The following is a 20,449-nucleotide window of genomic DNA, read 5'->3' on the forward strand; positions in this document are numbered from 1 at the left end:
TGTATGAATCTGTGTGGTGCTAATGGAGCTGGATATGTTATTACCTTTTGCATGCATACAGTATGTTCAGTGGTGATGAAAACTTTTCACTCCTGAAATCCTGAACTAAATTATATATAAAATTCAAAACCTATGCCCTTGAAACATCCAACAGGAAGATAGCCTTGCTTTTCCAGTTCTGCAGACATTAAAGAAAACCTGAAGGAGAGCAGTCTGTGGTTATATGAGAAGTCTCTGTGGATATGTTTACAAGAGCTCAAGTGTGTTTATATTCATTCCTGTGCAATTACTGGAGGGTTTTCCTTATTCCATAAAGCATGTGTACACATTTGAAGGAGAAGTACAGGTGTTTACTCTCTACAGTTGCACTTTGAAGGGCTGCTTGTACAGATGCAATCCAGCATTGAAACAGAATATGCAAACAAATTATTGCTGATTAATAGTGCTTGGCTAGTTGAAGCTAATATTAATCAAAAAACTAGGTAGGTGAGTAAATGTAGGTACTGTCTTCTCTTTGCCCTGACCACAGGATTAAAGTGTCTGTGTTTTTTTAATTTTTCTATTTACCACTAAGTCAGTCACACCTTGTCCCCTGCTAATTGCAGAATGCCTTGCATTCTGTAAATGGAAACACCTAAATTTGCAGAGTTCATCTGTTTGAGCTTTTACTTAACCCGTGAGTGCTGGACAAATCTTGCTTCAAATCTAGCTATGTGTCTATGCTTTATTGAAACTTTTGGACTCAAGCCTACTACATTTCTTCCAGGACCAGAAAGTTCTTGGAAATGTATATGCTGTCTTTGGGTGATGACTTTACTGATGAATTGCAGGAGTTCCCCATCCCATGATGAGCTAAATAATGAAGCAGAGTTCTATATTTCTATAGTTACTGGAAAAAAAAAAAAAAAAAGTGAAATTGTCCAGAGCAATTTCTTCATCAAAGCTGACTGAAATAACATCTGTGGTGAAAACCTGTGCCTCATCATTTCATTGTGACACATGCAAGGGAAATTATATTAACTGAAACAGTTGTCTTTCATGGAGAGGAACTGATCTTACTGATCTTCATGATACAGAAGACTTTTTACAGTGCTGTATCTGACTAACCCATTCTCTTGAGTGATTTCTTATCAAGTGAAATTTCTGTGGCTGTCAGGATCTTTTGTGGTCCTTGACTTCTGTGGAGGGCTTTAGCTGTGGCATTGTTCTCACTGCTAGGCTTCAGAAGGATTTTCATTGTCATCTAGAGACCATCTTCTACTTTGCTGTTGGATTGGTAGGTTTATATAGCTACTGCAGCCAGACTTCACTTGTGTGATCTTTAGGTATCAATAATTTCAGCAGGATAATAGTTCATTGCTTTCAAATAATATTTTAACTTCATGATGCATTCCTTAATTTGGATTATTTGCAGGATCTCTACTAGAATGTTTCATGAGTGGTGTGGTCAAATGCATAGTCCTTAATACTTTAATCACTAGGTTTCAAAACTCTTTACAAAGGAGTACCAGAGAGAAAGGAGTTTGACTTCTCTAAAGCCTGAAAAAAGAAAAGAAAGATGAATCTTCTGTTTTTATGTCTGAATGCAAAGTTGTCTTAGTCTAACTAAAATCACTTTAGGAGGTTACTGAATAAAACATGTGAGTGAACATACTTGCATTACCTTTAATGCAGGTTTAGCCTACATTTAGCTTAATGTACCAAAACCAAACAAACAAAAAAACCAAAAAGTTGCTTAGAAATGTAAATGGACCAATGAGAGTGTTTAGGTATTATCAAATATTTAAGCTCTTTCCTTTAAACTTCATGCTTGACATACAGAATTTCTGGAGCTCACAAGAGAATTTTTTGGGGGTGAATTTTTTAGCCTAATTCACTATGAATCTCCACTGTACAATTCTTTTTCTTCCATACTTGAAATTTAATATTAGTTCTGTTGGTTCAACTGGATTAATTAGCTCAGAAACATGTACTTAGTTAAGTGGCAAGCCAAAATAATAATTTCTTTCAAATCTGACTACTTATTATCCATGTCTGTTCTACTCTGTGTGCTGATCAAGGAGACTTTGAGGTGCTCATAAAACAGACATGAAGCTACTACTAGCAACTTTTGGGAGTTTGTAGCCTGAAAAATTAACCCTTTTTACTTATTACATGGATTCCCTGTACCTTGCCCCTTCCAGATGACAGTTACTTTCTTTCTTCTTCAAATGAGATCAACTGAATGTGGTTTGTAGGAAAACTACTCTGCAAAGTTACAACAACAACAACAACAAAAGCTTACTAGATAAATTAAAAGTTTTGAACTGTCTCACAAATATTGAATCTCAAGTTGTGAAAACAAAACCTGAGTTTAGGTCCAGTATCAGAATTTGATACTGTTATTTTGAATAGCTCTGGTTAACTCAGAACAAGGTTTGACTGCTCCCTTTTGTATGCTGGAGTTCCATAGTGCAGCAATTAACTGGGAGCTATGTTATACCAGCTTACTGTGCAAATACTGCAGAAAGCCTTGTCACTGCCTCTAAAGAGTTTTGTCCAAGATGGTGAACAGCTGCTTACTTCTAGTGCAGTGATATATCTACAGATAGGTAGGCAGATAGATATATATATAATTTTTCTAATGAGGAACTGTACTGAACTGATAAAACTGGATATTTGTGATATATTTGTTACTTTAATCTCAGGATTTACTGTGCTTCTGCTTTTACTCTGCTGCTTTTCAAAAGTGTGTGTCATTTAATTCATCTTGTACCATAATCAATGGTGTTGTTAAAACAGATCTCTCAGAAAGTCATGTGGAGATTTTTTTCTCATTTGAGAAAGGAGACCAGAATCTCACGTAACATCTTTTTTTTTTTTGTATTACTATTTTTTCCTCCTGAGTTGTTTGCTTTCCTCATATTGTAGAAGAAAAGCATTTTCAGCTTTAGATTTCTGCAGCTTCAGTTTCCAGCCCCTGGGTTTTGGTATGTCTCTGAGATAATTTTAGCATCTGGTACTGGTGGGTTTCCTCTGAAGGCACTGCTCTATGTGATAAGAAAGCTTGTACTCCTCTTGAACTGAACTTTGTATGGATTTTGGCTATAATATGCATATATGTATATGTTTGTATTTTCTAAATCTATTTTTCCCAGTCTCCAAATCATTGTCATGCTCCATTTAATTATCTCCAGACTTTTTCAGTGTCCTTTTAAGGACAGGAGTGAGGTGGAAGACATTTTCCATTATGTGTTTGTGCATCAAACTCAGAGGCCTTGCTCGAGCTTCGAAGTTCTCCAGAATGGTAAATTTAAACCAAACACTGGGGAACAAAATGCTAATGCTATATGCTTTTTAAAGAAAAAAGGAGGGGAAGATCTAACTAGGCCCTGGGGATTCATCTTCACTGTTCCTTATTACCACAGCTTTATCCTTTCCAGTTCCTAAAGATGCTGTCAGTATTGAACTCTAATGACCTGATTAATGCATTGGAGGGATGCCTATAGATTGTGGTATTGATATTATTTCCAGACGGCTTCCTGGCAGGCAGATTGGCAACAAGATGTCAACTTTGTGGTGATGAGGAGGAAGAGTGTGGATTTTTTACTTTTTATTTTAATGGAGCTTGTCTCAGCAAATAAATACCAGTCATTGGGTCAGCTGGTCTGAAAAACAGTAGTCTTGTGGTAAGCTGAATTCTGTAGATTTATTGGAGTCTATAGAGTAATACAGGAAAAGGATATGATATCTATATTGCTTGCAGAGACTTAAGAGCCCTGTAATACCTGCTCCTCCTTCAGTCAGCAGGGAGCTGTCTTTTGGAGCTGCATGTATCCTGTGCATGTGAAATCTTAGGGATAATCCCAGCCGTGTTTCTTGGGGCAAATACTGGATTTCACAGGATTTAATTCAGAGAATTGAGATCAAGCAATGAAGCAGGCAGGCAGCAGCTGTTAAAAATTCTTAAAACACCACTGCTTAGAATTTTCTTCTTGCATTTCATGCTTCAACCAGCACTGGTCAGACTCAATATAGAAGAGAAAGGGTTAAATTGCATTACTGACAATATCCAGTGGGTCAGACTGAATGTGCTGCTCCTTTTGTGACAGCAGTGTCCTACCCACTTTTCTGACCCACAAAGAAATTGCTTCTTTTTAGTGACAGTGTTTTGTGTGCAGGATGGCCACATGTACAGCTGGTTCCATTTAACCCATGAGACTGACATGTGAAGTAGCTTCTTATTTTTATTGTTAAGGCAAAGATTAACCTCTAATCTCCTTCTTACATGAGATTTTCTTCCATACTTCAGTATATAAAGTGCAGACTTGTTGGGCAGAGGAATCAGCTGGGAGACTTGGAGTGTCACAATGAATCTGCCTTTGGATTTGAGTCCTCTCAGTCCTAGATAAGTGTTTCACTTCCCTGAAGGGAAAAGAGACGGATTCAGTAAACTGAAAGTTTGCTTATTTTTGGTGGGACTTGTAAGCTGTGCTTTTTTACCATTTCTAACTCACTTTAAAACCAGTTTAACTTTCTGGAAGAGCTGTTGCCTGTGCAAGCAAGTATTGTTCATTTGTTTTGTGCCTCATAGCATACGTAAAAATTTCCCTGAACGTTTTTTCTTCCACCTTCACTGCATTTCTGATTCACAATGTTTCCACATAAATGCCTGATACTGCCTATGGACTTGCCAGGGCACAATTTTCTTCTCTCTTACCTGTTGATCTCTTTTAATGTTAGAAGAGATTAAGGTGGAATGAGATGTGTTTTGATGACTTCGAGACCACAATGCGCCCAGTGGTTTGCACAGAAAGTGCTTTATGGAGGTGGATGCTGTAGCTCTAAATTGTTACTGCACACACTTTGGCTTTCAGCTTAGGGAGGACATTGTGCTGTTGAACTTCTAGGGTCAGAAGAGAGGAAGATAATAAACTGCTATAGGAATAAAAGCCTTGGCCAGAGTTTCAGGCCTTAATAACAGTTCTGGTGGGAGGAAGCTCTGAAATGGCAGTGATTCTGAGCCAGGCTGTGCTATAAATCTGAGATGTTGGAGACAAACTTGCTCATAATGTTCTCTGAGATTTTTTTAGAGACAGTGTAGTTCCTATTGCAATATGCCTTCTCATTCTAAGAGGACTTGCAGCTGATTCTACTACTGCTGACATCAACAATGCTGCAAACCCTGTTTTTTCTCTTAATCAGCAAATATTTTTTTCTCCTAGACCATGAAGTAGTGTTTTTCTTTTAGACATGGGCTTCTGCACCCTACCTCTAGGCTGGTAGGGTGTAGAGTAGCCAGGAGAGGCTCATGGTTTTAGCTAAGTTCCATTTCTCTACTTCATTTAAATTCAGTTTGTACCTGTCCTTCATCAGCTTTAATTCTGAGTTCTATGTTGCTTCTTTTTACAGCCAGATCAGCAAAAACACCATAGGAGTTTGAAATTATGGATACAAGACACAACATGGGAAAGCCAACTCCTTCTGCCATAGGTCTAAGCCAGCTAAATCCCTAATGTATGATTTGTGTCTTGTGCATATCTGGCCAAATGTTTCCATGCTATTATTAATGGCAACTTCCTGGTGATCAGTTTCTAGTGGAAGGATCAGTAAAGCTTTCTTTGGGAAAGCTTTTGAGGAAAACCAGTGTTCATTTCACCACTTTAAATTGTCTTTCAAAGATCCACAGCAGCCTGAAAAATACAGAAGCAACCTTGCTCTAGTTTGGATTTAAAAATGGAATTAATGTGGACAGAAAATGCATATTAGTGTCATTGGCTAATTTCTTCCATAGGAGAATAAATTGGGTTCATTGCTATAGATGTTTGAGGGGGCAGGAAATGTCTTGGCTTGGTCCATCTAAACCAAGGAAATCTGAAGTAGAGATTTATGTTCCTGGTGTAATTCTTCAAGTTGTGGGCAGGGAGGGAGAAAAGGAAGTGTATTCAGTGGTATGAGGCTAAAGGCAAATTGCCCAGATCTGCCCTCAGAAATGTAAGCACAGCTCTCAGTAGTTTCAGAGAGAACTGCACGAAATAATGAGAGGATAATGTGGTACACAGAAGTATCCAAATCCTGCATTATCCTTGCAGTGAATGAGACCCAGGTGGGCCTGTCCAGCCTTATTTACAATGGCTGTGCCTTACAACCTCTTTCACAGTCTGACAATTGGGTGGAATTAGGGCTCTTTATGTAGAGGGATTCTGCTCTCTGCCACATTGGAAGTGTTCTTCTGGTTTCTCACCTGAGTATGTTCACTGTTCATTTTGCACCTGTGACTGTTATGCCTCTGGTTATCCTATTCTCTCAGTATTCAGAATTATTTTAGTATTTTTATGTTTGGTTTTGGTGGTTTGATATCAGTTAACAGTGGCTAGTAAGAGTGAGGCCCAAACTCAAAAGAGGGATGATTATCAAACATCAATTAATTTATCAAACAAAATTAACCTGGAGGTTATGTACCCATGGAAGTTAGCCAGTTAAGTTGCAAAGATGCAGCTTTTGGTGTGGAATTGTTGCTCTCCAGAAGCACCACTGACCTCTCACTGTGCTTCTTTGCTGTCTGTGCAGGAGGAGGTGGGAGCACTGATGTTATGCCCATGGTCCCTGAAAATGCCCTGATTTTACCCAGTGAAAAGTTAGCTGTGCCAAAAAATTTAATTTTCACAATTCTTCCTAGTTCCCCACTTTATAGCTCAGCTTTTAAGTTCCTGAAAATCAACAATGTGTTTAGTCCTCTCCTTGGCTGTACCTCAAACTTGTTCCTCAGTAAACCAAAATTAGTTATACAAAATATTACTTAAAGTTCATTACTGTGATTTTTTTCATGTTTTACACCTCTCAAAAGCTGTTAGGTGGTATTTTATGAAGACAATAAAGAAATACTCATCTGCATATCAACACATGAAAACAACTATAGTTTTCTATAAGGTTTCTAAAAATTATTTTCATTTGAAATATTAACTTGGCTCAGGTAAGTATGGCCTGTGAATTGTGCTGTCCTGCTTCCATCACAGAGCTTGCTCAATTAAAGCCTAGAAATAATGGAGTTAAATTTACAAAGGGGAAAGTTTCAGGCGTGTCCTTTCTTCCAGTTTCACCTTTTAGTAAAGCATCATCACACACACAGGTGCTTTGTCCCAGTGGAAGCCATAAGGAGGCTTTGAAGCTCATTTCCATAGTTAGTGGCAATTGCCTCTATGTTTTTCCAGTCCCTTTGGGAACTGTGAGAGCCACAACACGTCTTGGGCTACTGTGTTGCTTTATCTTCTGCTTCCTCAGCCAGCCCAGAATACCTAAGGTAATAAAAGAATAAAATAAAATTGTTTTATGACTCCCATGCATCTCTGCACTAAAGTTTTGTGCAGACTAATAAAACTTCATCTCTCCTCACACTAGAAAGCATCAGAAAATTCCCTTTAAATGGCTCTTGGAGCATCACTTTAAATTACAGTTATGGGCCATATTAAAAGCTCAAAAGGTAAATAATGCTTGTCTCCTCTTTACTTAGATAGAGAACTATAGTGTGAATTTCAGTTGCAGGGGCACTTGCAGGATTAACATTTGTAGGTTTGCAGAAGAATTGCTCTGGTTCTTGCCTGTGTGCCAGATTTGGATGCAGTGAGGTCAAACCCAGATTTGCCTTCTTTCATTTGCATAATGTAACATTGACGCTTCCCAGCTTCCCTCCCATTCTCTGTTCCCCAAAAGTATTCTAATACTTGGAATTTGTAAACACAGGATTTTGGATTCCATATGCATCTGGAACTGATAAACTGTTGGTATTACAGAGATGTAACCCTTTATACCTCTAACCTAGGAATGCTGTAGAGAGAACCCACAGACGCATCTGATGTAGATGCAGGCAGATTCTAAACACCTAAAACCAAAATGAAAAAGTTGTTGTTGAATGAGTGAGAGATTTTAATTAAAAACTATGTACCCTAGGGGGCAGGAGGGGGGAATAAAAACTGTAGACTCTGTATGGCAATAAATGCAGCCATAATATTTTTGAGCCAGTAACTGAAGAGGTGTGAGTCAAATAAAGCCTGTCAGATGGCATTAGTGGGAGAGAGAACCTTTTGGAAGTGACACCATAGTGAAGGCAAAAAAAGCCACCAAGCAAAAACCTCATCCCTAACAGAATCTTGGATTAGTTGAGGTTCAGTGAATGGCTTTGTTAAAAACACAAGAAAAGAATTTAGATAGAGAAGGCCTGATAAGGTGCAGGGCATCAGAGATCTGTTTCCATAGTGACAATGTTCAAACAGAGGCCCAGAGGGACATGAATACCATTGCAGATGAACTCCATAGAAGACATCCATCTGCTAGTGGGGATACTCCTGTTGATTGTCTGAGGTTTTTCCCTGTTGGTTAGATTTGGGGTAAAGGTGGTGAGGGGAAAACAAGGCTTAGACAAACTATTGACCTGACAGACTACTGCTTCCTTCCATCTCCTGATTGCTGCATGCCCTCTCCACATTTTTACTTTTGTAAACTTACTGTCATACTTTTAAAAATTGCATTCAAGTGTTTAGAGAAAAGGAATAGGCACCTCCACCCCTACTTGCCTACTGAAGCAAACACCACTTTACACCAGTGTGGGATTAAAGTATGCGTGTTCCATTATGTTTTTGTTTATTCTCCTTTGATAAATAGGTGCACTAATCTAAGTGAGCTGTTGTGAGGGTAACATGGTGCATTCCATGTTTTGAGTCTCCCACTGTCCTGATCATCCTGTACCCACTGGAAAATTCACTAAGCATCAGTATCACCTTGTTTTCCTAATTGATGTGTTTCCCTTTGAAAAGGAAGGTCAGGCTCTGGTTAGAAAAGAACTGTTTCATGTAACCAATATTGTGCTGTTCAAGTTCTTCCTTCAGTTTTTCTTCTTAAAATTGCTATTCTGTGTATTTTTTTTAGTTAAGCATACTCTGCAAATAAGCACAAATGCCCTAAGCTATAGCTGTATAGAACAAATTTTAAGATTAAAAGCATACCAGTCATGTCTGTCTAAACCATGACACATTTTCTTGAAAAACCTATCTTTGACGAAAACTGCAGAAATTCTTGGACTTGAACTTTTTTTAGTATGGGCTGAATAAACAATGTAGCAAAAGAAATATATGTAGAAAAATGGTAGGAAAAACGTTTTGTTCATTGCATAAAAAACTGAGGCAGTACGGAAGTGCTGATTTTTATGAGAATGGCCAGGTTAAGACAAATCTCACTCAGACATGACCAGCTTGATACTTTGGATGGATCAGCTCATGCTTATCATTACCATAACTATTCTTAAAGTGTTTGAGACCATATGGAGTCACTGGAGTTGCATCTAGTCTGGATCTTGTCATTAACCTGTTTTCATCCAAGAACACAAATAGATTGAATTGGGAATGTTGTGCACTCTTGGCCTTAAGAGTTAGGGAGAATTACCTAGGGAGGAGTTTTGGCTTTAATGAGGTAAATGAATTAAATTTTTCCCCAAAATTAGTTGACCCAAAATTTTACCTTTAGTTGACCCAAAATTTTACCTTTTAAAGTAACCTTGAATGCATATTGCAAAATACTAACTTTATGTATGTTGATTCAATAGCTGCTTTATGAAGACATCCCAAAGGTACTCAGAAGCAGAGGGAAGAAAAGCAAATAACAGTGAAAGTGCAGTGTCTTGGCATGAACACACTAACTTTACACATACTATTCTAGTTAGACTGTGTTTGTTTTGGTTAAAGAAACAGGCTAGTACAAACGTCCTTAATGGCATATGGCAGTGAATATATAACTTAAACTATGATGATGACATTAAACTTGGAAAATAATTCATTAAATATGGATATTTTTGCAGGAAATAATTATGTTTTGTAATGAAATCCATTTTTACATATTCCATGGGGTATTTTTCCTCTCAATCATAGCCCTTCTGCGTTCCAACAGAGCAGATAATACTCATTAAATTCTTCCCCTTTTCCACTCCTACATTAAGGGGAGAAAGAAGTTTACATTTCCTGGGAGGAATTGAGGGCTGTGAACCACAGCCACCAGGGCAAAAGTTATTTCTCTTCAAATAGCATGGAATAAAGTGTCACTTTTAACTAAACTCTACTTTTAATTAAATATATTATTTTACTCTGTGCTATTGTATTTAATTTAAAATTCTGTAAATTAGTGGGAAAATGAAAATTTAACTCTTTAATTTCACTATTTTCTTTTCAAAGAGATTTCATTGCTAAGTGTATACTACTCTAGTGATGGAGAGATGAAGATTTCATATTTAGTCTTGCTAATGAGCTGTCAGTCAAATCACAGCCTACAATTACTTGAAGGAGAACTACAACTGTGGAACACCCAAGCTTTTCTCAGTAGTAGCAGATGCAAAAATGAGGGGCAGTGTCCACTTCAGGTTGCAGCTTGAGTGGTTCCTATAAAAACTTACGAGTGTAGTGCAGCTGTGAAATTTGTTGCCCAGAAATGTGGCACCTCTGTTGATGGTAGTTCTGCTTCAAGCAAGATTTTGGGTTAGGGATGTGTAGAGATCCTTTCCAGCTAACATTTACTGGGACTCGGCCATTATGTTAGCTGCTTATTTGTTTTCCTTCTTTCATCCTCATCCCTGAGTAAGGGAAAGACCTTTTACAGCATCTCACAAAACTGGTGAACTTTTTTCACCAGTTCATTGAGTCAGAATGGTTTGAGTGGGAAGGTCCCTTAAAAGTCATCTTATTCCAAACCCCCTGCCAGGGCCAGAGACACCTTCAACAGGACCAGGTTGCTTAAAACTCCAGGTATCAGTTTATAAGTGTGGAAAGCTCATTTATTGGAATGTTTCTGAGGCTGTCTCTACCATCTCAGTTCTGCACTATTTTGGATCTCAGCAAGTAATGGCATATTTTGATAATATTTTCATATTTGGTTTTTTTTTCTGATGTGACAAACAATCTTTCTGTTAATGGAAATTATATTGTCCTACCTCTCTTATTCACATCAACAAAGAATTTCAGGATTCAACCTAGAATATATTATTAAGACACCATGTAGAGAGGGACCTTTGAAAAGCTGCATCTTGGAAAAAAAGGAAGATATTTAAACTCCAGATTCTGGTCCTTTTGAATGTAATGTGGTTTTATTTTCAGTCCTAATCCAGATCCCTCTGTTCTTGGGTGAATGCTAGTGTTATTAAAAAGGGAAGGGTAAGAATATGAGAACAGGGGGTAGGGGGACAGGAAGGAGGAGGTGAATGTTGCCCATGGTAACTGCTGGTACTTAAAGTGTGGATCCAAGACTGAAGGACTGAAGATCAGAAACGTGTTTGTGTTGCTTTATAAGCACTAACAACAGACACAGCTCCTGGGCTAAGGAGTTTGCACTTAGCAACATATAGGTCCCATCCTTTTAGAAGTAAAAAATGAGGAGCTCTGTCCTGGGAAGATGAAGTACCTTAACAAAGGTCACTGTAGTTACCCCTTTTCACAGAAACTGATAGTGGCACAAGTCATGTATTCTGAGTCCAGGGCATTACTGCCAAGTCATGCTTTTCTTTCCCTAATGATTTCCAACAGTCTGGTCAACAAAACAGAGAGCTGGTTACCAGGGAGCCGGCAGAGCCCTTGCCTGTGCGATGGAGCGAGTGCGTGTGTGGATTTGCTGCATAGGATAGAACCATAGTGCTGCCCTCCAAGAGCCTCTAGAAGTATTTTTCTCTCATTTGCTCTCCAGGCAAGCAGCATTCCACCTGCGGATTTGCTACCTTAGAAGTTTCCTGAGCCAGTTGCTGTTTTGGAACCTGCTGTTGCATGTGCAGAACCCGGAAGCTCTCAGTGGGTGAGAAAAACCAATCTTTTCCAAGAACCCTTTGAAGTATATTGGGTTTTTAGGGGTGGATTAGAGCTGGTCAATCTCTCTGAGTTAACACTGAAGAACTAAGGAATTAGAAGCTTTCTTCTACTTCCAAAGGAATTTTGCTTGTTCTGGTTATTCAAAATGAGAAAATTATTGAAAGTCCTATTGCAAGAGAGAAAAATCCTAAGAGGCAGTGAGTGATCTTGCAAAGCAAGTGTCCCACTGTAAAACCTGGCAGCAGTGGGTTTTTTTTCCTTTGTGTGGGATTTATATTTATGTTCTCCCCTCTTGTCTGTAGTCACCCTTTTAAGTAATATGGAAAATGTTGGTGCCAAAAAAAGCTAGATGAAATATTGATATATGTGGGAATTGCTTAGAACAGAGGCAAATTAGAATACAGATGGTTTTCATCTTTTCTGCTAACTTGGGAGGTGTGTGTGTGAAGCATTGAGGCTACTGGTTTATATCCATATATCATGCTTTTGGAGAAGGGGGAAAACAAGAGTGCTAAGAGTGAGAATCGAGCACACAACTTTTCTTGAGGCTTCTCTTCATTACAGATGCACTTACAAGAAATGGAGGGAATGTTTTTGGCAGCTTTTTGTCCCTCTATATGTCAAATACCTCTGAATGCTAGGGAATGATATGAGGCTAGTTTATGGTATGTTTTATTCCCAAACCAACTTTGAAAGACTTTATGGATATGGAATGAATGTTTGCCTACATGTACAGCACTGCCGAGATGTGGTGCTGAGAATTGTGTCTGGATTAATTCTAGACAGATTATCAGAAAGTATTCTAGTAATAAATACAACTAGGAATTTGAGAATCTGCATGCAATATGTTAATGAAGCATGTAATTTAAATTCTTATGTAGAGCAAGGGGGTTTGGCAATCCTGTGGATAGTTCTTTCAAACTGTCAGTTCCGGATGGCCAAATAACAAAGTTCAGAATAAATCAGAAACCATTATTCTGGTATTTTCATAACGTGTATCCTCAGCTCTGACTATAACTCAGGCTTGCTAGAACTGAGGATGCAGAGATGTGCAGAAGCCCCCTAGGTATGGAATGGCAGCCATAGGACCAGAGGGTAAACTAGGACTCTCCAGTTTGAGAAAAAAATCTTGGTTGGAAGCCAAGGGTTTCATAAAACTAGAAATTATGTGGAGAGAGTAAACAAGGAATAATCAGACATTGTTTAATTTGAATGGAGAAGTCAATAAAACTCAGACACCGAGCTTAAAACAAATAATCTTATATTTTTAATTTTTTTTTCTTTTAATACAAGGCATGTGGAACCCACTACAATAAAATGTCAAGAAGGCCAAGCTGGGTTCAGAAAGAGGTTAAATTAATAGAGGTTAAACTCAAGGACTATGAAACGTGATGGTCTGACTTCTTAAGTCCATAAACTGCTGACTGCCAAAAGCCAGAAGGGTGTATTTGGGAAAGAATTGCTGTAAGCTTACTCTGGCTTTGTGTTCTTTCCCAAGGCAAATGCTACTGATGGTCACTAGAGATATGATATGCATAAGAATGAGACATTGGGGCATTTTTGTGGCTTGCTGTCCAACGTCTCTGGCTGTCTGACATCATTTACAGACATGATAGTTTTGTAATGTTGCACTTAATGATCAAACTACATCCTATAATTTATTCTCTACTCCTTTCCTGTACATCAAGGGTCCCAGAACTCTCCTCTCTGTCAGAACTTCATCCAGGAATTTCTTAGTTACCCATTCAGTGTGGCTCTATCTATTTAATCAGAGTAATTTCTTCATGAGATGCTGATCCCAATTCTGTTTTAGTTCTTCTGTAGCATCTATACATTCACTTCCGTTTCACTTGCTGTTGCTTTAATAATCTTGGAAGCCTTTTCCATTTCTGTTTATTGAAGTTATTTACTGTTGTTATCCAGGTGCTTTAGCTATTGCTTCCCTAATTAGGACCCGTGCTTCTCTCCAGCTAACCTTTCTGATTGTCAGTTTGGGTTCTAAATACTCCTCTGGAATAATGGGTGGGGGGAATTTCCTGCTTTTGTCATGGAAGGGATGGAAGTGTGCTGCTCTGGTTCATGTTTGTGAATTTGAAGGAAGTGATACTGTAAGCTGTTAGTTCTGTAAGTCTCCCTTGGCTTGTGACAGACAATTGTATTTCACATGGGCAAAATGCCTTTGAAATATGGCTGTTCTGGAGTTTGCTTGATTAAATCTGTAACTGCCATGGGTGAATTCCAGATCAATGCCAGTGTCCCATTAGTGCTCTGTGAGCCAGTGTGGTGAAGCTGCAGGGCTGTGCAGGTTTGTTAACCTCTGCAATGCTGTGCTCAGAGAGTGTATTTTTTTTGCTACTGTCCCAGACTGGGAGTGGGAACTTGGAAGTTTCCCACTGCTGTCAATAGGAAACCAGCAAGGACTTAGGAATGAGAATTACTTTGCTTTCTGGGATCTGGCCCACTGCCTATTTTTGTGGCTTGTGTCATAGTCCAGCTTTCACACTCCTCTGAGGGTGCAGAGGTGACAGCTTTCCTCGCTGGCCATGCACATTAAAATACAGCTCACATGTGGTGTAAATGTATGCAACCATAAGCAAGCCGTTAGGGAGCAGAGAAAATGTTTGTGCCCTCCTAAAAAGGCTGTCTTGTTGTAAAATGCTGTCCTGATGAAAACTGTAGGTAAACACAGGACTTGTAAACTAGTGAGACAGACTTCCTCTTTAAAAGAACTGGGTAAAATTTGGGGTCTGGACAGATACCACAGCTATACTCTATTTTCTGTGAGTACATTTCTAGCTTTGGGAGTTGTGGAGAGATGTTTGAAAGAGAACAATTGCAGCAGCCACCTGAGTTGGCAGGCAGCCTGAAACAAGAAGCCTTGAGGTGCTGAATTCCTCTCATTCATTCAATGGATGGCTAATTCCAGTGGCATTGATACAGCTTTAACAGTGAGCATGAACTGTTTTATTGTGCATCACAGCAGCTAGAAAAATAGAAGTGTGTGTAATGAGGATGAGAAACATTCTGTTGTGCACTCCTAGGGTGAACTAAACTTTGGCTTCTGACTGTCTGTGCAGCCCAGTCTGCTCAATCAAACATTAGCTAGTGATGAGCAGCAGCAAACAGTGGGAAGTATGAAGTGAGTAAGAAATAGGAGAAAAAGACCTTTGTCATAACATTTCATTTTTGCCTCTGGATGTCTCATGCTCACCAAATTATTTGCCATCCTTGGCAAGCACAAAGGTTTTGTCTACTTATTGGATTTGGGGTTGTTACGTGTCTGGTCTGCTGGAGAGAAGGCATACCCTTCCTACCTGGTAAAGAGAAATTTGAGATAAGGATGTGTTTGTGGTATTTTGTTACTAACAAAAGTAAAGAATAATTTCTATACCTCATTTGGAGTAGAACTTTAATTTGAGAGGGACACTGCTGTTGCTATGTAACTCGACTCAGGAGTAATTTGTGTTCACATTAAAAATGGCTTTGTGCTTTGCATTAAGTTTATTAAAATAGACCATTAACGAAGTTAAGGAAATAATAAAATTATTTTTAAATTATTAATTATTTAATAAAGTTTATTAAAATAAGCTATTCTGAGAGGCTGAGATGCATCTACAAATCTCCTTTCTCTTTCTCTGCATCAACCATGGCTTAATTCCTCTAATTACAGGATGATACTGATATTTTTTGATTTGCTGTTATGTTAAAGGATTTCAGCGTCTAAGTTTGAGGAAGAGACTGATAGTTTCAAAGTTCTTAAGTCTGGAATGAGGTCAAATGATATAAAAGTGGAAGAGGGAAGTAGTAAAGCTTTACAAGGCATTCAGAGTAGTTACTTCATCTATGAAGAAGAGCTCTCAGATTAACATGCTGGTCAGTTCTGCAGGAGCAAGGATAGACAGACATTGGAAACTGTCAAAAACGTGGGAATGTTAATTCAAATATTTATAAGTGGTTATAGCAAAATTCTCTTTAGCTTGCCCTTTCTCCCTCCCTTCTTTTACCAAAGCAGATTCTCCTTGTCCAAATCTGTCTGGACATTAAGGACATGGTAGATTTTTTTCAAGGACACCTGAAAGCTCAAAGAGCATATCTGGCCCAGAATACATCTGCTGGACAACATGAATTCTAGTCAGTGGGCCTTCAACAGGACTCCAGTTATCCCAGGAAGTTTGAATCACTCCTGGGTTCATTATCCGGGGTGCCTGCTGCCAAGCACTGGCCTTCTGGACAATTCTAAACGTTTTTCCAACCCAAGAGGTCTGTTAACACAAATTCTACCTTTTGGTTACAAACTCAAACCCACAGTGAAACCAGGCAGTGCAGCTTTCTTGTGCACATGTCAAGATCACTTTAAAAACTGCCTAGTTTCACACTCTACCTTGAGTCATTCTTTTCTCCTGGGGTATCACATATACTTTCCAAATAAAAGGGCCAAATGCTGTGAAACTTTTTGGAAACGTTTAAAATTTTTGACCTGTTCCATGTTCCACTTGTTCTTGTTTTTCTTAGACTTTCTACAATTGATAATTCCCTTCAGTCTGTTCCATGTTCTTCTAATCAATCCCTGCCTAGATCTTTTTCCATTTGGCTGTTCTTGCAGACTTCTGATCTTGTTGCCACATTTTCATGACTTGTGTTATAAATGTTTTTAAAGGGTGGCCAGTATTTCCCAAATTTTCCATATTCCAGTGTCTGAACTGCCCATCCCCATAAGCTGATGCAGTGTCTGCTACTGCCCTAACAGATCCTGCTGATCTTGCAGAGCTAAATCTGTGCATCCCACCTCAGAGATGGCTTGCACTTCAGGGCTGGGTGTAACAAGTCATATGTAAAACTACAATACCTGGAAAGCAGTTTGGGACAGAAAGGGCACATGAATGTGTCAGATATTAATGCTAGTGTTCCTGGAGGCCTCACTGTCCCCAGTAAAACAGGTCCATATATTGGCTTTGTTTCTCTGTGGCTGAATTCAGCCAAGAGCATTCCTATCCAACTTCTTAAGTGGCTTGAAAACATTAAAATGAATTGCTTTAAACACTAATAAGTAATTTCTATTACTGAGAAGGGCGTATTCATGCCAGCATGGTACTGGTGCTGAAAGTGGATTACATTAGCCTTTTGTTTGAAATCAGTTGAGTTTACAACTCCACTTCAAAGCCTTTAGAGTTTTAAAATAGAGCCAGCAGAAACTGTTTAACAAGTCAATGCTGCCCTGTGATTTTCATTGTTCTAGCTTTAGTTGTGAGAGGGAAAGACTTCATTTTCCTCTACTTTCACTTCACCCAGGGAGTGTGGTGCAGTACAATAAGCAGCCCATTCAGCTTTGCCTCACCACTGTGTGCTCGGCTTTACCTAGGCACAGATGCCGCCCTTCACATGGCTCTGCTACTCCTCCTGCACAGTTTGAGTGTGTTCTCACTTTAAAGATTGATTTATTATTAGGTTGCACTGTCCCTTTTGGATTGTTGCACTTTTCAAAACTTCAGTTATGATGAAGAATCCCTTAAAGAGAGTTCATGGAAGAGGAGAGCCCCATAGACTTCATACATTAACTTCTTATTTATTTTGTATGAAGGGCAGCATATTCTTTCAGTGATCTGGAGAAAACAAGAGCAAGGATTTAAAGCGTGGATTATCATCCACATCCCTAAAATTCCAAATTCATAGATTTTTTCAGACATTGTGTGTGTTCTTGTGAATCTAACAAACCAGGAAGCTATATTTAAACATCAAATACTTCTGAGGTGGGGAAGCATTTTCTTTAAGACAAGGGCTTCTCTTTAACCTTCATACAATGAAGAGGATTCTGTCAATATAAATAGACAGAAGAAGGAGCAGAGAGGGAGAGGGTGAGTACCAGTGTTTCACCAAATGTTTGTCTTTGCTTTCTCATTTGTGACTTCAGCAGTGAGAAAGCTGAAGCAAGGTATATTTTACCCTAGTGAAAGGCTACATCAGTCTTGGTCTGCTTTTTGAACCTTCCTTGATCTGTGTTGTTCCAGCTGAGGAGAAAACATTCTGTATTTCTCAAGGTCCACTGATTTGGAAGAAGTTGAAGCATAAAGGCTGTTGAAATAGAAATCATAACTGATTATAATTTGTTTATATAGGACTGAGTATAATTTGTAGTTTGAGGAGAAAGTATAGGGACTGGGTTATGCAGTCTATCAAAAATGTGTTAGGTAATGAGGAGTAACATGCGCTTTTGAAATTGAGCCTGAGGTATGTTGAACATGGGGATTTTACTTTTGTTCCACAGAAGGAGCCCCAGACAGTTCTGGATTCTCCTCACTTCTCCCTTGAGCACAGGAGAAAGGGGAGACACAGACTCTTACTACTAAAAGACCTTTTGAATACATTGAGATGCTTCCCATCTCTGAAGTCATGAGAAGACTGAGGTACACAGGTGGCCTGTGTATGATTCCAGTAGGGTCTGAAGTAGTCTTCCACAAATTCTGAACACCTGGGCACTCCTGGATCCCCATTCCTTTGGGGTAAGTTAAGGCTAGTTTTGTACTTTCTATCTTTGGTTAGAAATTACCTCCTTCACACTATCCTCAATGAAATACTTTAGCTCTGACTGTTGTCTAAAACAGTTTTACCAGATAAGTTCTTACTCACTCCACCCCATTAACATCCTGTCTTCTTCAGAGGAAGAAAAAGAGACCTTGGTTGTCATGTTCTTACACGTGGTTTCTGTGGCACCTAACACAGACATGTAACAGCTCTGCCTCGCTGCCAGGAAGGTAGAAGAAAATAGAAGCAAAGTTAGAGTGGTCTGGCAGCACAAAGTGCTGAAGTTCTGAACAGCCCCATTGCATTTGCTGCTCAGGGCTTCCTTGTTCATACAGCAAATGCACAAAATACTAGTGATGGAGACAAACAGGACCTCCATGTGTGTGGACATTGTAGATTATGGATAAAGCAGTGTCTCTCTTTGTAACTGTTGTTTCTATAAAGCTTGCATACAAATCTGTTTCATCATTATTTCATAGTGCTAGCGAAGTCAAGGGGGTTTAAATACCAGGTGAGTAAAGGATGACTTGGAATTTTTACTCTGTTCTAGGGTGTGTATAATTGATTATAAGACTGAAGATTCAGTCTTATAATCTTAAGATTCCTGAGCAAAGGATATTTATTTTTGCTTTTTCCTGAAGGCTTGTGCAAGGGAGCAAGGGGAGGTGGGGGGGGGGGGTGGAGTGGGGTATGTAATAAACCCAGGCCTCGTGCTTAGATCTTAGAAAAACATGCTAATATCACAAAATGGCTTTCAATGAACAATAACTGATGTTTACAGATAGTTTCTTCTGTTGGAATACAATTTGCATTCTAACACAAGCTCTTCATTATAATCACTGGCTTCCCTGTGCTGGTACAGAAAACACATCAGTGCCTTATGCTGCCAAGGACTGTGGTTTTTCAGAAGGAAGAAAAAGGCTTAATGCTATTTGTTCAACCCAGCCAGAGATCTACTGTTTATAATCTGAAATATCATAAAATGTGTTTTCAATTACCTCGTGCATATTTTTAAAGAATTAAATTTCCATCAAAGGATTTTGTGAGCTGTTTGATCTCACTGTGTCCAAAGAGGCCAGTCTAACTGGAGATAGTTTTGTCTGAGCACATTCAGCACAATTGTAACAAATGTGCCCTTTGAGTGTCTGTGACTTTAAGAGAAATCAGTTTATTAGTGAGAGAAGAGAATGGTGGGGGTCTAATTTCCAGTGTTAGCTGTAAAATAAAGACTGGGTGTGCAAAGGGACTATGATTCTTTGTGTTATATGGCTGATTTGAGCTTTTGTTTTTTTCTATGTTAATCTGGATATAGTATTGCATTTTCCAGACATCTCTAAGTGTGCGATACAGCTCTAACCTACTGTGAAACAAAAATTGAACAAAAATGTAGCATTTTTGTTGTACTGAAAAAAGACTGCTTGTGATGCCACTGCACTTAGCTCTGTAAAATAACACAGATCCTTTTCACTGAATAAACTACAAATAAAAAGAAGAGAAAGTGAAAAATTATATAGATTTATATAGAAATAGTGTTAGCTATTCAATTCCCTACTAGCTGATTGTTCTGCCTGCTAAACCAAACTTGCTTTTTCAATGTCAGACGTTAAACAGTATAATGATGGATTTCAGATTTCTGCTGCTCTTGCATGGAAACTGCATTCCCTAAACCAGGAAAGCAGGGCAGAATATTGGGAGCCCACAGTTTTGCATTCTGTGCAAAGAAACACCTGGAAAAATTAGCTTAGGTCTCAAGAGTGATAATTAGTCCAGTGGATTAAGATGTTCTTGTTGCTATTTTAGCTTTGGACTGGCCTGGATATGTCTGTAGAATACTGTACTGCCCTGATGAGGCTTATGTGAGGTGTAAGAACACCTTTCCTGTGCTGGTAAAGTAGCTGGTATATCTCTTTTATCAATGCTGCTATTTAGAAATAATTCACCCAGTCAAGCTGTGTGCCACAGCTTTTGATCTCCTTTTCCACCATCCTTTATTTCTGGGGAAGCCTGACATGAAATCAGAATTTTTCCTACACATCTTGTTTCTTCTTGCCATGTACTGGTCATCTTAAATCCAAGTATTGCTTGGGCTCCACTGAAGACTGAGTAGCTCTTGATAT

At 38.8% G+C, this 20,449-nt stretch overlaps 1 protein-coding gene across 3 annotated transcripts in view; it reads left to right on the forward strand.

Annotated features, from left to right (window-relative positions):
* MYLK (myosin light chain kinase) overlaps positions 1-20,449 on the forward strand; it is a 195,609-nt gene that overhangs the window by 11,055 nt on the left and 164,105 nt on the right. The window contains exon 2 of one of the 3 annotated variants that reach the window (XM_021526064.2): positions 11,695-11,799. The exons of 1 other annotated variant lie outside the window; for it this stretch is intronic. In XM_021526064.2, coding sequence (XP_021381739.2) covers positions 11,772-11,799 — 28 coding nt within the window. In that variant the 5' untranslated portion in view covers positions 11,695-11,771. Of the gene's footprint in view, positions 1-11,553; positions 11,800-20,449 lie in introns of those variants that run through there. One more of the 3 variants, XM_021526065.2, reaches the window with a different exon arrangement.

This window comes from Lonchura striata, chromosome 8, assembly GCF_046129695.1.
Source record: "Lonchura striata isolate bLonStr1 chromosome 8, bLonStr1.mat, whole genome shotgun sequence".
In the NCBI taxonomy this organism is placed as follows: Eukaryota; Metazoa; Chordata; class Aves; order Passeriformes; family Estrildidae; genus Lonchura; species Lonchura striata.